At 51.1% G+C, this 17088-nt stretch overlaps 5 protein-coding genes across 5 annotated transcripts; 3 read left to right on the forward strand and 2 right to left on the reverse strand.

Annotated features, from left to right (window-relative positions):
- Positions 1 to 4037: 4037 nt before the first annotated feature.
- Positions 4038 to 4464, forward strand: MFIFM68171_02113 (uncharacterized protein; the record flags this gene model as incomplete). Its single annotated transcript, XM_071057535.1, has 2 exons — positions 4038 to 4081; positions 4137 to 4464. 2 exons carry the CDS (start codon positions 4038 to 4040, stop codon positions 4462 to 4464), a joined length of 372 nt encoding a protein of 123 aa, XP_070913636.1.
- Positions 4465 to 4592: 128 nt separating this feature from the next.
- Positions 4593 to 4844, forward strand: MFIFM68171_02114 (uncharacterized protein; the record flags this gene model as incomplete). The annotated part of the gene is made up of 1 exon (XM_071057536.1): positions 4593 to 4844. The coding sequence occupies one exon, from the start codon at positions 4593 to 4595 to the stop codon at positions 4842 to 4844; it is 252 nt and encodes an 83-aa protein (XP_070913637.1).
- A 2373-nt stretch (positions 4845 to 7217) lies between these two features.
- Positions 7218 to 8445, reverse strand: MFIFM68171_02115 (uncharacterized protein; the record flags this gene model as incomplete). Its single annotated transcript, XM_071057537.1, has 5 exons — positions 7218 to 7259; positions 7350 to 7532; positions 7756 to 8001; positions 8086 to 8151; positions 8284 to 8445. The coding sequence occupies 5 exons, from the start codon at positions 8443 to 8445 to the stop codon at positions 7218 to 7220; spliced, it is 699 nt and encodes a 232-aa protein (XP_070913638.1).
- A 3052-nt stretch (positions 8446 to 11497) lies between these two features.
- MFIFM68171_02116 (uncharacterized protein) lies at positions 11498 to 12484 on the forward strand (the record flags this gene model as incomplete). The annotated part of the gene is made up of 2 exons (XM_071057538.1): positions 11498 to 11919; positions 11977 to 12484. 2 exons carry the CDS (start codon positions 11498 to 11500, stop codon positions 12482 to 12484), a joined length of 930 nt encoding a protein of 309 aa, XP_070913639.1.
- A 1986-nt stretch (positions 12485 to 14470) lies between these two features.
- On the reverse strand, positions 14471 to 15741 carry MFIFM68171_02117 (Rhodopsin domain-containing protein; the record flags this gene model as incomplete). The annotated part of the gene is made up of 4 exons (XM_071057539.1): positions 14471 to 15250; positions 15324 to 15394; positions 15449 to 15485; positions 15553 to 15741. The coding sequence occupies 4 exons, from the start codon at positions 15739 to 15741 to the stop codon at positions 14471 to 14473; spliced, it is 1077 nt and encodes a 358-aa protein (XP_070913640.1).
- Positions 15742 to 17088: the final 1347 nt, after the last annotated feature.

Below are 17088 nucleotides of genomic sequence, written 5' to 3' on the forward strand. Positions count from 1 at the left end.
CGCAATATAACGAAAGTCGACACCTTCTCCAAGTCTCCCTTGATGAACCCTGGCCGATTCTCTGGCTGTACCTAGCCCTTCCTTACGCGCCGATAAGTTTAATAACTCGGAAGAACCGTTGGAGAAGGGAAGGGAGATCGGGAGTGGAAGCTGAGAGCTATGGTTGCTTCAACGCTCTTGGAATTTTTCCACTACTTCCCTTCACGCTTCTCTATGTCCCCGCTACTGAGGGCATCCATGCGCATACCCAAGAATGGTACGCCGCGCCAGCATTGGATGCTCCTATTTTCCGAGTCTTCTCTGCCGACGCAAGTCCGGATGTCGATATCGGCATACAGCTTTGGTAGCTGTAAGGTTAGGGTGTCCTGGGTATATTTGTTTAGCTGCACAAGGAACAGGACGAAAGTTGCGTCGAAGCGAATTCCACAGGCACAGACATTCACAATTACACGCACACATATAGGTAATCACATGAAACACACACACACACACGCATGCACACAAAGGTAGAGGTATAGTTCCTACACCATTCTACCCTTATATAGAGTGTACCGGACCTTCTGTTGTTCTATAGTACAGGAAACCGTACCCCGGAAGGCCGGATGAAAACCTGCACCGGAAATTCCGCACACACATAGGTATTGGTATGTGCCGCGATCTAACGAACCGATAACGCGACACGCTCCCTCCTTAGCGAGCCGCACAAGTGCACACGCACACGTTCCACCCAACGAAGCATCCCGACGATTCGATGTGGTTGTTCACCGTCTCTGGGCAACATCCCCTCTCAATACCCTGTGACTCGCAGTGTTGCTGGCAGTGCTCATTCCAATCCGTTTCACACCCACCGGCCTCCCACTCAATCTGTCTCGTGCATGCCTGGCGCTTGTCGACACCGAGGATGTCGGACTCGCCCTGGGTTGGAGCCGCCACGACAGCGGCCGCGAGGGTGGCGAGCATTACGACGACGGATCCGGTCTTCATGATGGTTGAGTAGGTAGGTGTTAATCTTTAGACGTATAGTAAATGATGACAGTCTTAGAGTGTCAAGATTGTTGTTGTTGTACAAGAGTGGGAAAACGATGAGAAAGGACGTGGGGTGAGAGACATTCCTAAGCTGTCGGACGATGGGCAACACCCAGATTCTTATACTTTTTCTCCTCTCCTAAATAGCTTTTCAAGAGAGGGGAAGTGCAACATCGCCCCATTTTTGCCCGATTTCCAGTCAGTCCGAAGATCTGTCATCTAACAATCGTCATTGGTTCTAGGTCCTATGACTCAGAGGTTGTAGGTAAGGGATCATCGTGAGACCGGGTCAGGGATTGGTAGATCTAACGAGCGCCTGGGTTTCTCAAAACACTCGGGACCAGCAACGGCGCAACAAGCCAAATCACCCACATATTATAGTAAGAAGATCTGCATAAGACGGAATAATCCACCAGCTACTGCCATACAAGCGCTGTTGACCTGCATTTACGAGGAAGACGAGAGATTTGAGAGATGATGGACTTGTAGTCAAGATCTTCCGGATGTCGCTCCACTGCAACCTGATTGTGCCGTCGCTCCAGGCTAACAATGCCGCCCCGGTTTGAACAACTGCTTGTATAAAGGCAGATACGATATAGCCGCTCTGGAACTGCTTGAATAACACCTCTTACTGAGTGATCTTGGCATAGCTGAGGTGCCACCGTTATGTAACTCACTCCTGTCTAGCTAAGAAACATGTAAGGCTAGGATTCTTATAATGTAGGATACCTAGGTGCGCCGGGCGCTAATATTTTTTGGGTCTCGGTGCTCCCCTAGGCAATGATTTGCGGGAAGTGCGGAGGTACACCCGGTGTCCGGAGAGTTATGAAGTCAAGAGTTGACCAAATGTGACCTAATGCAGGGGAGGAGTTCAGTTATCGCAGAGTATACCATATTCGGGAACATTTTTCAAAATACAACGTCACGGGAGGATGAGCTATGCGGTCGTCTAATATGTACAGAAAATCCAGCTTGTGTTAACGAGCTCTCCCGCTGCTCTTAGGTCTGTTACCAAGACATAAACGGGATCAGGTCGATTCGATATCATGGAGCACAGTATCACAACACATTGAATGCAATAGGACGTTGGCAAATTCTCTTCGGTGAGAGTGGAGTTGGCCTCTACCGGGCCTTTGCTAGCTGATATCCAACATCGACAGCTGTAGTCTGTCTAGATCCTACAATATTGCAGCCCAAGTAGTTCCCTTAGCACTGTTGAGCAAAATGTGAGTTTGGTGATCATCGACCTGCTTTCTACGTATGACTGTGTACGGTCTAGGTATTAACAGATGATAGACTGGATAACGGCGTTGCTAGATAGAGGTTGCGCAATGTAGGTATACTTACCTAAGGTACCTAATTAATACTTAGTGACGCAGTTTTGGAGCGAATTTGTGACGCCGGGAAAGGCCCGAAGTTCTGCCAATGTGCGGGGTTCGGGCCAATATCCGAGGCTTTCTGACTGGTACAGGGGTTTAAACTTGAGACTCATAGAACAGTGGAATCGAAGGAAGGTTGTCTCCGTATAAATTCTTGGCCCCGTTGAAACTGCTGCGGCAAATGGCCCGTTCGGGCTGGCCGGCGACATCGCCACACTCCAGATAGAAGACGTAACGGCCGCAGTAACAGCCATCATCGTCCGGCCCTATCCACACTTCCATGCGGTGGAGAATCTGGCTCCAGTTGAGGTAGATGGGCATAGCGACAGTTGCCGAGATGATCGATGCTGAGTGTCGTCTTGTGGAGGGGTATTTTAGATTAGATAGAGAGCGCTTACCAGCGATGGGCAGTTGCTGTCGAGAATGCCTAGCTTTCGTGCTGCGTGCCAGCGGTGATGATTTAGGGTATGTTTGGGAAGATCACGAACCGCGGAGCGGACTCTGCTTTCAAGCTTTTCGTCTCACTAAGTTCCCGACAGACTTGCCGTACGCAGAATGGTTTGTCTGTTTCTAAGGCTCGCTAAAGTGACCTTGCTCCGGGTGGCTGATGCCGATTAACAAGCATTGGACGGCAGTCCGTTAAGCAGGCGCACCAACAGAGACCATCATCTGGTACTGTTTGTCCCACCCCATCCCACCCCCCCCCCCCCTTCCCTTCTCTTCGACGGCTTCCGACCACTTCACTGCCGGTGTAACTCTTGCCAGCCCGGTGGAGCTGTCGCAGGGAATGCGGTGTATCCCGTTCTCCCAGGACCAACAATAGCTCTGGGAAAGTGTCCAACATGCTGCACGCTATGTGAGGATGATGTCCCGGCCCGCCAGGCACCTTATGTTAAGCACCTAAACCGGCGTCTCGTGACTCAACCGGCCGAACCCGGAGGAGTGTCGCAGGGAATGTGGCGTTGTCTCACAACACGTACTAGATAATTTCCAGAAGGGTGGCGTGAGATAAGTCATCTTGCAAGCATTTCCCATCAGCGTTGTTCCACTTTTCCCTGCTCCAGGTAGGCAAAGGCCCATCGCTTCCAAAATCAGGAGGGACCTGATGCAAGGAGCCGACTCTGTCACCCAGTTGCTAAGTTCCGCCCCGGTAATAAAGAACATATATGCCAGACACCCCGGTCTTGCTCAGTCGGGAAGCGGGCGGGGCGAGAGGCAAATCTGCGGGTTGGGGGCCTGTGCAAACAAAGGGAAATACGGACGCATTGCCCCCTTTCGGGCCTTCCCATTTTCTTGAGTCTCGAAACCTGTCTTCAGCCCGCCGCTCACGACTTCCAGTACGCCTCGATCATCTGTGGAATTCGTCTTCTTCTGCTGTCATGGACAGTATACTAGGCTTGAACGGTTTCTTATGGGCCGGCAGTGGCTTTGACCGGAGGCTAGGCCACACTTCCCAAGTCTTCTTCGACTGGGACTCATACCGATCGCTTGATATCGTTCACGTCGGCCACGAATTACCAGACAGCTTTGCTGATGATGAGGGGACGAGCGACATATGAGTGGGCAAACGGCACCGTGCGTCTTTTGCGTCGACTCGTCGATGACCTACCACCGGACGTGACAGCCATCACCATGAGCGCGTCGGGAGAACTTTTGTGGACGAGCACCGACCCCATGTACGACCGTGGACACATACTATCCTTCGGCCCACGGGTGTCAGCTTCCGCGTAGGCGATCGATCGGAACATTGGTCCGATCGGACCTCACTGTCCTCAGCCGCTTGGGGCCGTTGGTGGTCAAGACTTCGTACACATATCCCGCTTCGGCTAAAGAGAAGGTGGTCGCCTTCAAATTCAACCTCGGCGGAAGCGGGAAGCGCGGCGGGTACTGGGATGAGATCCAGATTCGGTGCCGGCTGCCCACGCATCCCTATATCCTCCCTATTGAATCGCTTGTCGTGGGGGAACTCAGCGGCTTGGGAGTCGTTGGCTATACCATGCCCATCGTTGCCGCTCCTACGCTCGATAAGCACGTCCCGAGGCCCTTCAGGTTACGGTAGCTTCGGGAGCTGATAGGGCTTGTCGATGAACTGAATCTTGACTTTGGAATCGTCCATCAAGACATTGCCGCTCGGAATCTGTTCTATCAACCCTGACACCGACTCCATCCTGCTCCTCGATTTCGATTATGCCGTGCAAATCTGCAGGAAGCCCGGCCCTGGCGAACGGCGGACATTCAACGGCGAATTGCCGAGAGAAACGACATCAAGGGCGTGATGTGTTCCTTTGTTGCATCGTCACGCGCGATCCCAAGTACGGCACTATGATGCTCGAGAAAATGGGCGAGGAAGAGTTCGAGGACCCGAAGAGGTGGGTCCAGCACTCCGAGGTCGAGCTGGACAACCATGTCTCGGTCTTCTTCGAGGAGCTGATGGCCTGAGTACGGAAGCGTCGCGAGGGTCCACAACTCCGCCATCACACCCAGGTGCCCAGGCATTTTGAGTACCCCGGGAAACCCGGACCGCCTGTTGATAAGTGGAAACACGGAATTAACTTGTCAGGCTACGGTATCCACCGCCGCATGAGGATCGAAGCCGGCCGACCGGTGCTTAGGTGGGAGCACCCGCCTGAGGCGAAGGTAGACAAGACTCGACGGCTGCTTGCCACCGGACGGTATGCCGATGAGGAAGTTAAGGAGGGCTTCATCCTTGTCCCGGACCCGATACGGGGCTTCCCTCAACGCCGGTCCGGATTACAAGGTCGGTCCTTAAACGGCAGCCGTTTGTTAACCGCCGTCCGGGCTGCGAAGAGGATGCTGCTCGCAGACATGTCGAGTAGGAAGGTTGCAACCAAGACGTCGTGTTACAATAATTTTCCTCTCTTTTCATATTCGTTTTATTTTGGTTTGATCCCTCTTGCCAACCCCCTCTTTCCTCCCCCCCCCCCCCCCCTCTCTCTCTGTCTGCCTGCCTGTCTTTTTTTTTTTTTCCTCTTTTCCTTTTTTTTCGGTGCCTCAAGACGGCCTGGCGAACTCATAGGACCATTTAGCAACCCATATCGTCGGCTCTAGTGATTGTCAGCTTTGTTCCATTATATTTATTTACTCTCTCCCGACTTTTCCTGCTACGTTAGGTAGATAGACGTTTCGGGCTTTAACAAAAAGTGCCCTTTTTGCAACCTCTAACAAATCCTCGCACACGGGACAATTCTTCCTCTTCTTTTTCTTTCATGATGTGCGTGGTGTTATGAATTCGTAACAAACACCAGTTATTTCACAGACAAAATAATACGAATCGCACGCCTGCTTCACCTTCGTTGATTTTCCAAAGCGCCATATCACGGTTTCCCCGTGCCGAACATATTGTATTAGTATCGTTTGCTTTCAAAAGCGATAACACAAGCAAAGCAATTCACAGCCAACCAACCAGGTCGAGGAATTCTAGCCCAGTCGTTACAAAGCTGAATGCGGAGTTCGTAAAGGGACAGCTTGGCCAGCGGCAGTTTCGGCAGTCACAGCACAGCAACTCCCGGGACGGGACATTCCTCTATTCTCCATCGCTCATCTAAGCTACCTTTCCGTGCTGGCCTCCTTTGGGTTATCCGTATCATCAGCCATCAGCCAGCACCGCATAAGGTGATTAGTTCCTCCAAAGCCGAGTTTTCCGTCTCCAAGGCTTTCCCTGCGGCCCGAGAACCAAAGGGGTCCAAAAGACGGTGAATGCAGGGAAAACGTACTGGGTCTGTGATGAGCGCAAGAATCTGGAGCGTTCAGCCGGTCAGAGTTCACCAAAAGGAACTCACCGAATTGGGATCTCGCGCAAACGGATCCAAAACATTATTCCGCAGCCGGGGTTCCAACTGTTGTCATTTTTTAGATGGCACCTACAAACGATTTACCCCCTGTAACTTTCACATTCCGGCTCTGGTTGAAATTGCAGGTCTCGTTCATCGGTTGCAGACCTCAAAATTGAGGCCTTGGCCCAAGAGTGGTGTGTTAGGCTGGCTCTGGAGACGTACCACACCAATGTTGTAGACCGGCACCCGGCGGGCGGCGAAGCTGTCTCACATGTGCGTGGCTGTGACGGCGATGGCTGGATTCTGATACCACTGCGGCGGCCCCAAGGGTCTGTCATAGTTCGGCATATCCGTGTGGGGGAAATATACAGATGGGTACATATTCAGCTAATGCAGCAACCCCTCGGGCAAAGGCTTTCAGCACATTGCCAGGCACTGCTGCACCTTAGGTAGGATGGCGTGCGCGGCAGCGCAGAAGATAGAGGCCGGCCTTCCCGGCTTTAGCGTGGAGCAACTACTAGTTCGGCAGCCATGTCTTGGGCGTCTTGGGTGGCGGATGGATAACTACCGCCTGGAACCGACGGGAGTTTGCATGCCCACCTTCCATCCAAAGGCGAACCGAGTGACAAGCTGCTTCACCAGGCATGTCCGTGCTCGCTGTGAGATTGTTGCTGGGTCCGCGGAGCTGGGCTGTCCATACATGGACATCAATAGGTACCTTAAAATAGGTTACCTGTGACCATATAGATTTCTTGGTGAAAGGGTGGCACAGATCTACGGATACTCGCCTGCCACGCCATGGGCCAAGAGAGAGAATCTGTCTGACAATCGAGAACTGCGGATTGAGGAATTACCGCCAAGAGAAGACAGCGAAGCTACCAACGATATCGGTCAGCGCCGGGGCTTCTAGGCCGCGGGCGCGGGCACACACTGCGACCAGCTGTCAGTCTCGCGCCTACCTAGGTCTCTGCGCGATCTCTTACTTGTGCATACCACCGATTGTAAGGGGTGCAAACTCCTATGGCGCAAGCCGTTGGGCCCGCTGTACCCACTCCCACCGCTGCGTCATGAGATTAATATTCCGTTTCAGATAGGAGGGGGAGAGGGAGAGCGTGGGGGGGTGGAAGTAAGCCGGAAAACCGGCACTCACTACTGTCCCCACAAAGTTTGCACTGCAGCGGCTGCAGAGGTCGCCGTCACAAATGTCGTGGTGCCCTTGGTGGTCAAGGTTGTTGTAGATGGAGATGACGGGCTCATGCTCGTACTTGTCGTCGAGCCCGGCAGGGCTGTTGTTGACACGCCAGGACCGCCCTGTCCCCACGAAAAACACCCGCTTGTGCAGTTCAGCTGGAAAAATTCTATGACTGTATTCTCCTGTACCTGATATCATGCGGTACGCCTTCGGCACTATACGCCTCTAGCCACCCACTCTCCCTGTATACACTCTTCGTCTACCCGGGAAGCGGCGTATTGCTCTTCACCCTGACCAGCGTGCTCCCCAGCCTCAGGACCTCGGTCTATAGCTTGACTCCCTCTAGGTGATTGGTATAACTGACTACCTTATCCCTAGTCCCGTGGAAGATCTGTACTTTGGGCCGCCACCCCTTAAATCCGGGCCACGCGGCGTCCACGAGGGCCGCCCACTTAGCCGGCGTCTTGACGACCTCGCCTGTAGCGCACTCGGCGTTCCAGTACCCGTAAACCCCGGCGTTGTCGTGCCCCGCGGGGGCGTAGCACCCGAACGGGACGCCCGCGAACGCCACGCCGGCCGCGAATACGTCCGGGTACGTGCCGAGTAGCACCTACATCATCATACTACCCGAGCTGACCCCGGTGACGAAGACGCGCCGGGGGTCGGCCACGTGCCGATCCAGCGTCTACCGCACTATGCTGAGGATACCTAGGCAGACGCCGCCCCCGTCGTGCGTCAGCGTCTCCCTAGACGACACGTCCTAGTACTGGTCCGACGCCGCGGGGCTGTGGCCCGGGTAGATGACGATGAAGTCGTGCTACGCGGCCAGTGTGGCCCACTGCGAGCCCGTGTATACGGCCTGCGCCGTACTGTGGCACTAGTGTGGGTTTACGAGGATGGCTTGGTTCGGAGGCAGAGTGTCGGGGACGAGGAGGTGGAACGTGAGGTTGCGTGGGTTAGGACCGAAGGGGGTGGTGATTTGCTGGAGGCTGGCGGCGTGGGTGAGGGGGAGGAGGGCGCAGAGGACGAGGGCTGAGAGGGATATGGGCTTCATTCTGGCGGTTAGGAGAGGGAGTAAGAGGGGACGGTGTTGGAGGTAGGCGAGGTTCGTTGGGGCATGTTCTTTTGGTGCCCTTTAAGGGAGACCGGTTTGAGTAAATACTAGTGAATTTGAGGCTCGATTAAAGCGGACGAACCATCTCGGCTACATGCCTTGTGGAGTGTTAGGCGGGCTGCTCTTCTGGGCCGCAAGGCCGCAACTTCGGCGCCGTTGCTCGGAGCGTGGCCGTCCGTGGCCTGATTAGGCGCTGCGGTGCTGGGAAGCGCCGATGCGCGGGAATTTTAGCTGGGACGGCTAGGAACTTTGGGGCGTTTGAACGCCGTAGAGGCAAAATGAAGCGATGTGGTATATAGCTTAATAGGCCCCACACTGCCACTAATAACAGCCTGATAATCTGAGACGAATCTGGGCACACGAAATTTCCTTTTTCGTTCGTAGTCCTGAGCTGGGGTGAGCTGTGGCTGATTTGTCCTGAGCTTCCCCTGGTTCTTCCCTGAGCTAGGGTGATGCTATACGCGGCCGCTGTACATCCTCAGAGGCCCGTTTTCAGTCTCCCTGGTTAAAGTTGCCTTTTGAGAGCCTAGCTTTGGACTATGAAGTAAACTACTGTGGACCGGAAATTAGGCTTATAGGTCATGTGCTTACGCTTAATATGTCCACGGCTAAGACAAAAGGGACTTATTATATATCTATTAAGGCTAACATCATACGTAGATGTTGGGGGTAGAGGTTGGTGAGGCAATCTAATAATAGTATCGAGAGGACTTCACTACCAGCTAGCCGGCAGCGATGTGTTTGGCATTTTGGGTTGGATAATCGATGGTCTCTAAGAAAGCATTGCCTAGTGTGTATTCTAAGAGCCGAGGAAACCGATACCAATTTTAGAGCAGAGAGAGGAGTTTGTTTGAATAAAAGGTCCATGTTTCGGGATTGCTAGGACTGGTTTGTGTATGTTGCCCACTTCTGAGCAACGAAGTTATGCTACCGTGGGTCGAGAATTGGGCTTACGGTTTATACTTATACTTAGCATGTTCATTATCAAGATAAAAAATGGCTTATTGCCTAATAAGTACCTCTTCCGAGGCCAATATCACACTAAATAGGGTGTCACAATTACATTTTGCTAGTCGAGATCACGTTGTATTGTTGCTACCCAGCATTTTTTGGTTCGAAATGAGATGTATTGCCTAAAGACAATATCACAGCACTTGGAAAGGTTTTTACATCACATAGTAATTTCTATATAGAAATGGACTAGAATTAATATACTTTCTGAGTTGTTTATACACTAGTATACTATATATTAATATGTTCTAAGCTAGGATATTATGCACTACTATAACATATCTTATTAGCGAACGTTACATATCACCGAACGTTATACTTCCTACTACACTATAACAAACTATTCTCAATTGCAATATATTCAACACTAAGAACTAACTATAATTATATCAGAAATTGATAAATTAGATGATTCTACAGTCTTTTAGTAGGTACATGTATTATAGCCAGGCTTACCATACATATCATAGCAATAAACCTTTATATAACTGCTTTGTACTCTACTACTATTTAGCTGCGTTTCTTCTACTACCTCCCCATCTACGGCCTTCTAACCTAGTAGATCCGTTACCTCTTGTATAGTAAGTGACTCTCTTAGCGGTATACGTTTTTTTTTTTTTTTTTTTTTTTTTTTTGGCTCTCCGGTGTTTACTTAACACGTCATTAGCCATGTGGAGTGAAAAGACCTCTATATGAAGGAGAGCTACTTGGTGCACTATTATTATTGTTCCTTTAGTAAATTAGTCTATAGCAGCTAGAATAGAAGTCGGTGAATTATTTTGATAGTTAGCCATATAAATCTTGATAAACGTTGACTATGAATCGGTTTCTCGAAGGTTGCATAAGCATATAGGAGACTCGGGGTTATATAGTAGTAAACTGTGAGCTTGGAGGTATTAGTGTATGAAGCTTTATCTCTAGCTTAGAAAATACTCTCTAGATTGTAACGATACTAAGCTAGCCCCTATAAAGCCGGCCTGTATATTCTTCTCTGTTATAGAAGTAAATAAGGTTTCGCAGGAGCCATTGGAGAACTCGAGCTTACTTACGTAGTGTAACAAGCTGAGCCCGGTGCAGGCCTTGACAACCCTCGGCCAACCCCTGACAAACACGGACCATTGACCCACTGGATGAAGCTATTCCCAAATGTCGACCACCGAAGATTCTAGCAAGACGCCCAGGCGACCACACGCAAGGATAAAGAGGCCTAGAGAGTCCCAAGAATCTTCTGTCTTTCCTTTCTCTTCTCAAGTTCAGTGTACTCGTAGAGTCGTCACCAGATAGTTGCAATACACTTCTGAGACCGTTACAAAATCAGCCATCTCACTACCCGGACAATTTTGCAAGCCCTGTAGTCTCTTATATAGAGATGGCAGAGAGACGCCAAGATGAGTCGAATGAGATACCTACCCAGGTCCAAAGGTTGAGCGCGGTGTCTCCTACATTTTTAACTCAAGTTGAGAACCTCGACGAAGAGTAGTACATCCCGAGCGGACCCGCCTACCCCCCCCGCTCCCCGGACCAACAAGCGAGACTAAAGCGCCGAGTGGGTTTCAGCCTTTCGGTCAGTCTGACCCTTTTAATATGGTATAGGTCCTGCCAAGACGAGCTGATCAGAAATACTCTGTTCCGTAGTCCGACTTAGTAAAAGACGACTAGGAGACAACCTGAGTGAAAGTTGAGTTCGACGCCGCTGTACTCGACGCCTGAACGGACATTTGCTATGGCAATGTGCCTGTGCCCCCTTGAGTTGCCCTTCAGAGTGATTAGCGTCCTTATTATGATTTCTCGAATCATCGTTCCTCCCCAAACTGCCACAACTGACCCTCAGCTGTGGGCGCAATTCCGCTATCGCCATCGTAATGCGTAATAAAGGGGACGTGCGATTAATGTGGCTGGATAAACTACTTGGATGTGTGTGGACCACTGAATTTGGTGGTGTTCGCTGTTTCCCCAGCTTGCTCCGACTTGCGGGCCTGGCATGCGAATCACCACCCATCACCCAAAAATACCAGCCTTCCAATCCAGCTCCAGTTCCTCTCTATATAGAGGTAAAACCTTTTCGCAATTCCTCGCCGGGCTCAAAGCAAATGCCAGCAAGGCTGCAGATTCCAAACCCAGGAAGCCGCAGAGTTTTCGAGATGGCCTTATCCGCGCACGAGTGCACTATAAGCGTAACTGCTTCATCGCTTCGATTCGGGACGAGGATATCTGCCACTTCGCATCTATACAACACAACCGCAATAGCTGCATACTCTTCAAATCGTTCGTCCGCAATAGCTACAATGTCTGCTACTTTATAGAATTTGCCAATAGCGATAGGTGGGTTATACAGGTGCCTCTGGCCCCGACACTTGCATTGGACGCCACCGATAAGCTCGAGAGCGAGGTTGCGGCGATACAGCAAGAATGTTTCCATCGTCTCTAAAGACGTTGCCGAAACTAAGTGCCCCGCCTTAGGCTCGTAGCCACAAGGACAACGATTCCGATCCCGCAGATCCATACTTATGCCCTCGGTGACAGCCCCGCGCCTTTCCCCTCGTTTCTCATTCTTGAATACACCGAGGGCCGAAAGCTAAATTACATCGAATTTAAGGAGTTAGCGGCTGAACAGCGCGACCGCCTAGACACATCCCTCGCCGATATATACATCCAGCTTAGACACCTCGAGTTCCCTTCGATTGGTCGCCTTGTCCAAGGTCCGGAAGGCGTGCAGATCGGCAAGAGGGTTGTCACACTCGATATAAACATGCAAGAGCTGGAAAATGTAGCTCCTTCCAAGGTCATGGACTCGTCCTATAGTGATAGTGGCACGCTACTGCAATCAGCTGATCGATACAGGGAGATGCTGTTGGACCTCGCCGACAACGTATTTTGCAAGGGCCACGGTACTGTCTCGAATGAGGAAGGAGCCGAAGACTACCTTACCACCTCTACATCTTCCGCCAGCACGCCGAGCGTTGGATAGACCATAGTCTCGATCAGGGACTATTTGTCTTCGTCTACAGTAACTTGGAAATCTTCAACCTGATCCTAGACCACGAAATGAACGTCATCTCGGTTCTAGATTAGGAACGGAGTCGAGTAGTGCCCTTCCAATTCTTTTTACCCCCATTAATAGCTAAGTAGTACTCCATTCGAGTCTCTGTGCTATAGTTACCGGTATAGCAAGTATCTTGAGCGCTTTGACGAGTTTTTAGCTATTCTCCGGGCTCGAGAACGGGAGAAATATAGGAACGAGCTCTTGGCTAGCGAGTGGGATAAGCGAAAACAACAAAGCGGCTTCGTAGTTGCCTATGCGCTAGAGCATTGGACTGCAATGGACTGATTCGCTAATAGATATATCAACTTGAGGGTTTATAGCGGGAAAAAGGACCTGCCAGGACAAGTCAACGCTTTCATACAAAGCGATCCTGCTCGCAAAGCGTTAGCTAAGCAAAAAGGTCTCGACTGGACTTCTTACAAGGCTGAGTTGGAAGAGCTGGGTAGGACATCTACCAGCCATCCAGATCAGCAAGTGGAGGAGACCTCACGGCATGGACAGGAGCACTTTACGTCAAGTTCTGGTTAGCAGCGCTTGGAGTGGCTATACTGTACGCCTATCCTATCTCCCGCTCGCTACGGCCCCTCTGCTCCTTGAGTTTCTCAAGCTGTTCAATGCGGGCATCGGTGGTCTTTGTCGTCTTGGTCGCCATCTAAATTCCTATCAACACGAAAGCAAAGATCCTAGATAATGGGATAGCCTAGGGATGCTCACCTTGAAACAATATGAGTTTGAACGTGGGCTTTAACTCAAAGATTAACGCTAGAAAATGAGGGTCTAAGTATTGTAGATATAGCTAAACGGTTACAAATTTCTTGAAATGCTCTGACTTGAAATTTACAGGTTTCTGTGAGGCCTCTTTTCTTTTGTTGGCATCGAGTAAACCAAATGGTCCAACTTTAGCCTCGCGCTAATCGACGATGCTGGTGATATGGCCTGTCTGTGTGTCGACATAAATGTTATTCTCCAGGTCCCAGTGGTTGAGGACTATAGGATAATTTATTACTGAAGAAGGATAGGAACTGCGCTTTAACCTTACCTAACAACAGCAGAAAGCGGGCGGCTAGTTCGTCCGAGATGCGTTCCAGGAGGGACATGTAGTCGGTTTGGATCGAGGCTAGACGGAGGACGTGGTTGCTGGTAGGTTAGGCCATGCGGAAGCGACGAGTCTAGATTGTCACTGGTTAAACACAGAACTCATTGCTTGCTTTTTGAGACTGTGCCGTAGACAGCCAAAAGTGTACGGCCAAGGCGTGATCAGACATAACGGTACCGGGAGTTAAAGTCTTTCGTATTCGACACTGCACTAACAAATGTAGTATGAATTCGCCTTTACCACGGTTTGTTTTTTTAACGTATCTTACTCGTCGAAAATTAGCGCTACTTATCGCAAATCCTGCATTTTTTTTGCCCCAAAGGCGGGCATCGTCTCTGGCCAGAGAACCAAGGCCCTCTCAAAACCAGAAATCGAGGGACCGGCATATAGATTGGTACCTATGTGGCATCGGAAGCTTTCACAACATACAATGAAGACATGAAACCAGTCACGGTCGTTTTAAAGAACACATAGCTCCAATCACCTGCCAAAAACACCACCGGCTTGGCCCAAGAATTACTGAACCCCACCCCACCCTCAGCACCGCAGACTACTGAAACAGCCGTCAACCCCTAGGTTCATTGATTCACCAAGCATGACGGTTCTGACGCTACACTATTCGTCTGATACACGGCCCTCTGCACTTGAATTGCCCCATCACGTTTCGCAGGTGTCCGTGGATACGAGTCGGAACGCTGTATCCGTGTCGTCGTCGTCGTCCTCATTCCAAGGAGTCTCTCCTCATCTTCGATCGAAAGGGCTGCCAGTGTCGTTCATATTAGTGAATCCCGCATGCAAGAAAACTCTGCAGGAGCTCACTCACCCGTTTTATCATCCGTGCTATCCCCCCTCCCAGCAGAAGGCATCCGCATCTCAAACTCCGTCTTATCCGCAAAACGGAACGATTCAGCGCTCCCCCCAGTCTGGGCACTCGTCGTAGTCGTCGTCCTGAATTTCGGGGTCCTCTGCGACTCCCTCCTCCCACCGCCGCCGCCAACCGTGTGTGGATAATAACTATCATAACTCGGCCCGTCCATCCCAGTAGTGATACCAAGACCCGGGAAGTACCTAGCGAAGAAGGGTCGCAGCGTAGGTAGGCTGGAGCATGTCAAAGCTGAAGCAAGTTCGCCGATTGACCAGCCTGAGGACTCTACGTGTTGCCAGGTGACGTCTTCATGAAGGTCGAGGAACTTGATTCTGATAACAGATATAGCAACGGTGAAGAAGCCGAGAGAGAAGATGCCGAAGAGCATGATCTTCTGCTTCTTCCCTAGGTTCAAGTGCTTGATGGCTGGCATTGGTAGCAGGAAAATGGCGACATCTGTAACGATATTGCCCGCGGCATTCACGTAGATTTGCGGCGCGTTTGGCATGCAGTCGGCTTGGATGGACTTGTCCCAGAGCCCCTGGATGGGGCGGCAGATGAGGAGGGCGATGAGGACTTGGGCGAAGCCCCAGAGGCCGACGGCAATGATGGCAATGATGTAGACTATGCGCATGCGCTGGATAGCCAGGATGCGGTAGTATTGCAGGAGGAAGGTCATTTTGGCTGCTAGGAGGCCGGCATGGTAGAGGAGAAGGGTAACCCAGAATGTCTGCAGAAGAGGTCAATCAGAGAGAAGATGCACGGAAAGAAAATGATTATGGGGGGGAAAGGGGTAGCAATACCTTCCAATACAGTGGAATCAAAGTAGGAGGCTGGATAGCCCAGATGTGCCGACCGAGGCCGTACTTAGTTGCTAAAGGAATGCCGTCAGTTTGAGTCTTGGATGTAGAATGCGACGAATACGAACACACTGCAATGGCAATTCCTTCGCCCCATGTTATGAACTATTGGGGATTTGGGTTAGCCACACGTGCATGTTTTGGTTCACCGATTTCTTGTTCCGTTGCATACCATGGCGACTATCGCAGCCCAGTCGTCCATACCCATCTTGTTGATGAGCACCTTTCTCGTCCATGTGCGTAAACCCACCATAATTGTGGCGATGGTGAGGCAAAAGACGACGCAAAAGATGGCTAACCCGGATCTGTCATCGTAATAGCCGGGGATGAGCTCCGGTGGGGGCGCGCCTGTGTCCGCCATCTTCCTGGTTATCGTGTCGTGGTGGACAATTTAGGTGGACTTCAAACCGGAACAGTAACCGACTTACACAGCGGTAAAAGCCATGCACCAGCGGAACAATAGAAGGACAATCCACCTCCAGCACAACAGAGGACCATGGCAGGTCTAGGGCGGTCTTTATTCGCAGTGTATGACATACCACAGAAAATGGAGAATTGATTTGTGGCTTGTCGGGAAGCAATCTCGGTTCTTAGAACAGCGCTTGGTCCCCTCGGGAAATGTGGTCAAAGCGTCTGTGACTACAGGTAAGATGTTTGGGTCGCCTCTGATTGAACAACCAGAATGCAGGGGTCTCTGGAACGAGGCAATAGATTTTATCCAGCGTTGCATGCGATCATGCGGCGCAACTAGCTTAGCAGAGCTTGACACGGCTTGACAACGCACTGTCCACAGCTGATCTTCATAGGGTTGTATGCAAAGTGCGGGGTTACAGGCAACCAGCACCAGTCCACCAGGCCATCTTTTATAGGATGGACAGTGGTGGGACCCCGACTTCCTCTTGGCATTTGCGATCCTAGCGTCGGGAGAGCTTGGGATTAGATCGCCAGTTTTTGCTTATCCAAGTTTGATAAGGTGCCGACTGACCGGACAACAGTATTTAGTGACAGCTTGAGTCAACCTTAATTCTGTCGTTTTACAGATGCCACCAAACATGGGATAAGCAATGTGAAAATGGGTAGCAGAAGGATACCTGACTTGTACTTGATTGAGGGGGAGAAGGGCTCTCCAGCCTAGGTTCACAGAGTGAGGAACCCTTGAAACACTGGGTGCCAAGCCGGCTCCCCCAGACGAACTGGCTTGGCATGTCTCCAATGGTGACAGCTTGGATTTGTTGGGTTCTCCCTGACGAGGTCATCCCGAGGAACTTGTATACATCCAGAATCGACGGTGGCTATTTCTCCAGAACCTGATAGCGAGAGGAGGAGTCAATACAGAGGAACGAATAAACCTCCAGGGCACCCTTTCATGCCATTGTGGGCAAGGCGGTGCCTGCGGGTTAGTCGATACGCCAAAGGTATCGGAACGGCGGACCCGGGGGCAAGCCTATCAGGGAATTGCCGTCGTGCTCGAACTTCCATCGAAGGCAGTGGACGCAGAGCCAGTGCCGCTTATTCTGGTCAAAGGCTCACGAATTCCGTCATTCTCAGGTACCTCCTACTGAGATGCCGCGGCTATCTGAATCAGTGTCGGAGTATGGTGTAACTCGCGGCACTGGAACGCCTGACCCTGTGTGGAACGTGAGATGCCCGACCAATTATTCTTAAACTGCCCTACAGCCTTGCTGGAGGCTGCCGCCAGCAGCCAATC

The sequence above is a fragment of the Madurella fahalii genome, assembly GCF_045866475.1.
Source record: "Madurella fahalii IFM 68171 DNA, scaffold_1, whole genome shotgun sequence".
NCBI lineage: Eukaryota > Fungi > Ascomycota > Sordariomycetes > Sordariales > Madurella > Madurella fahalii.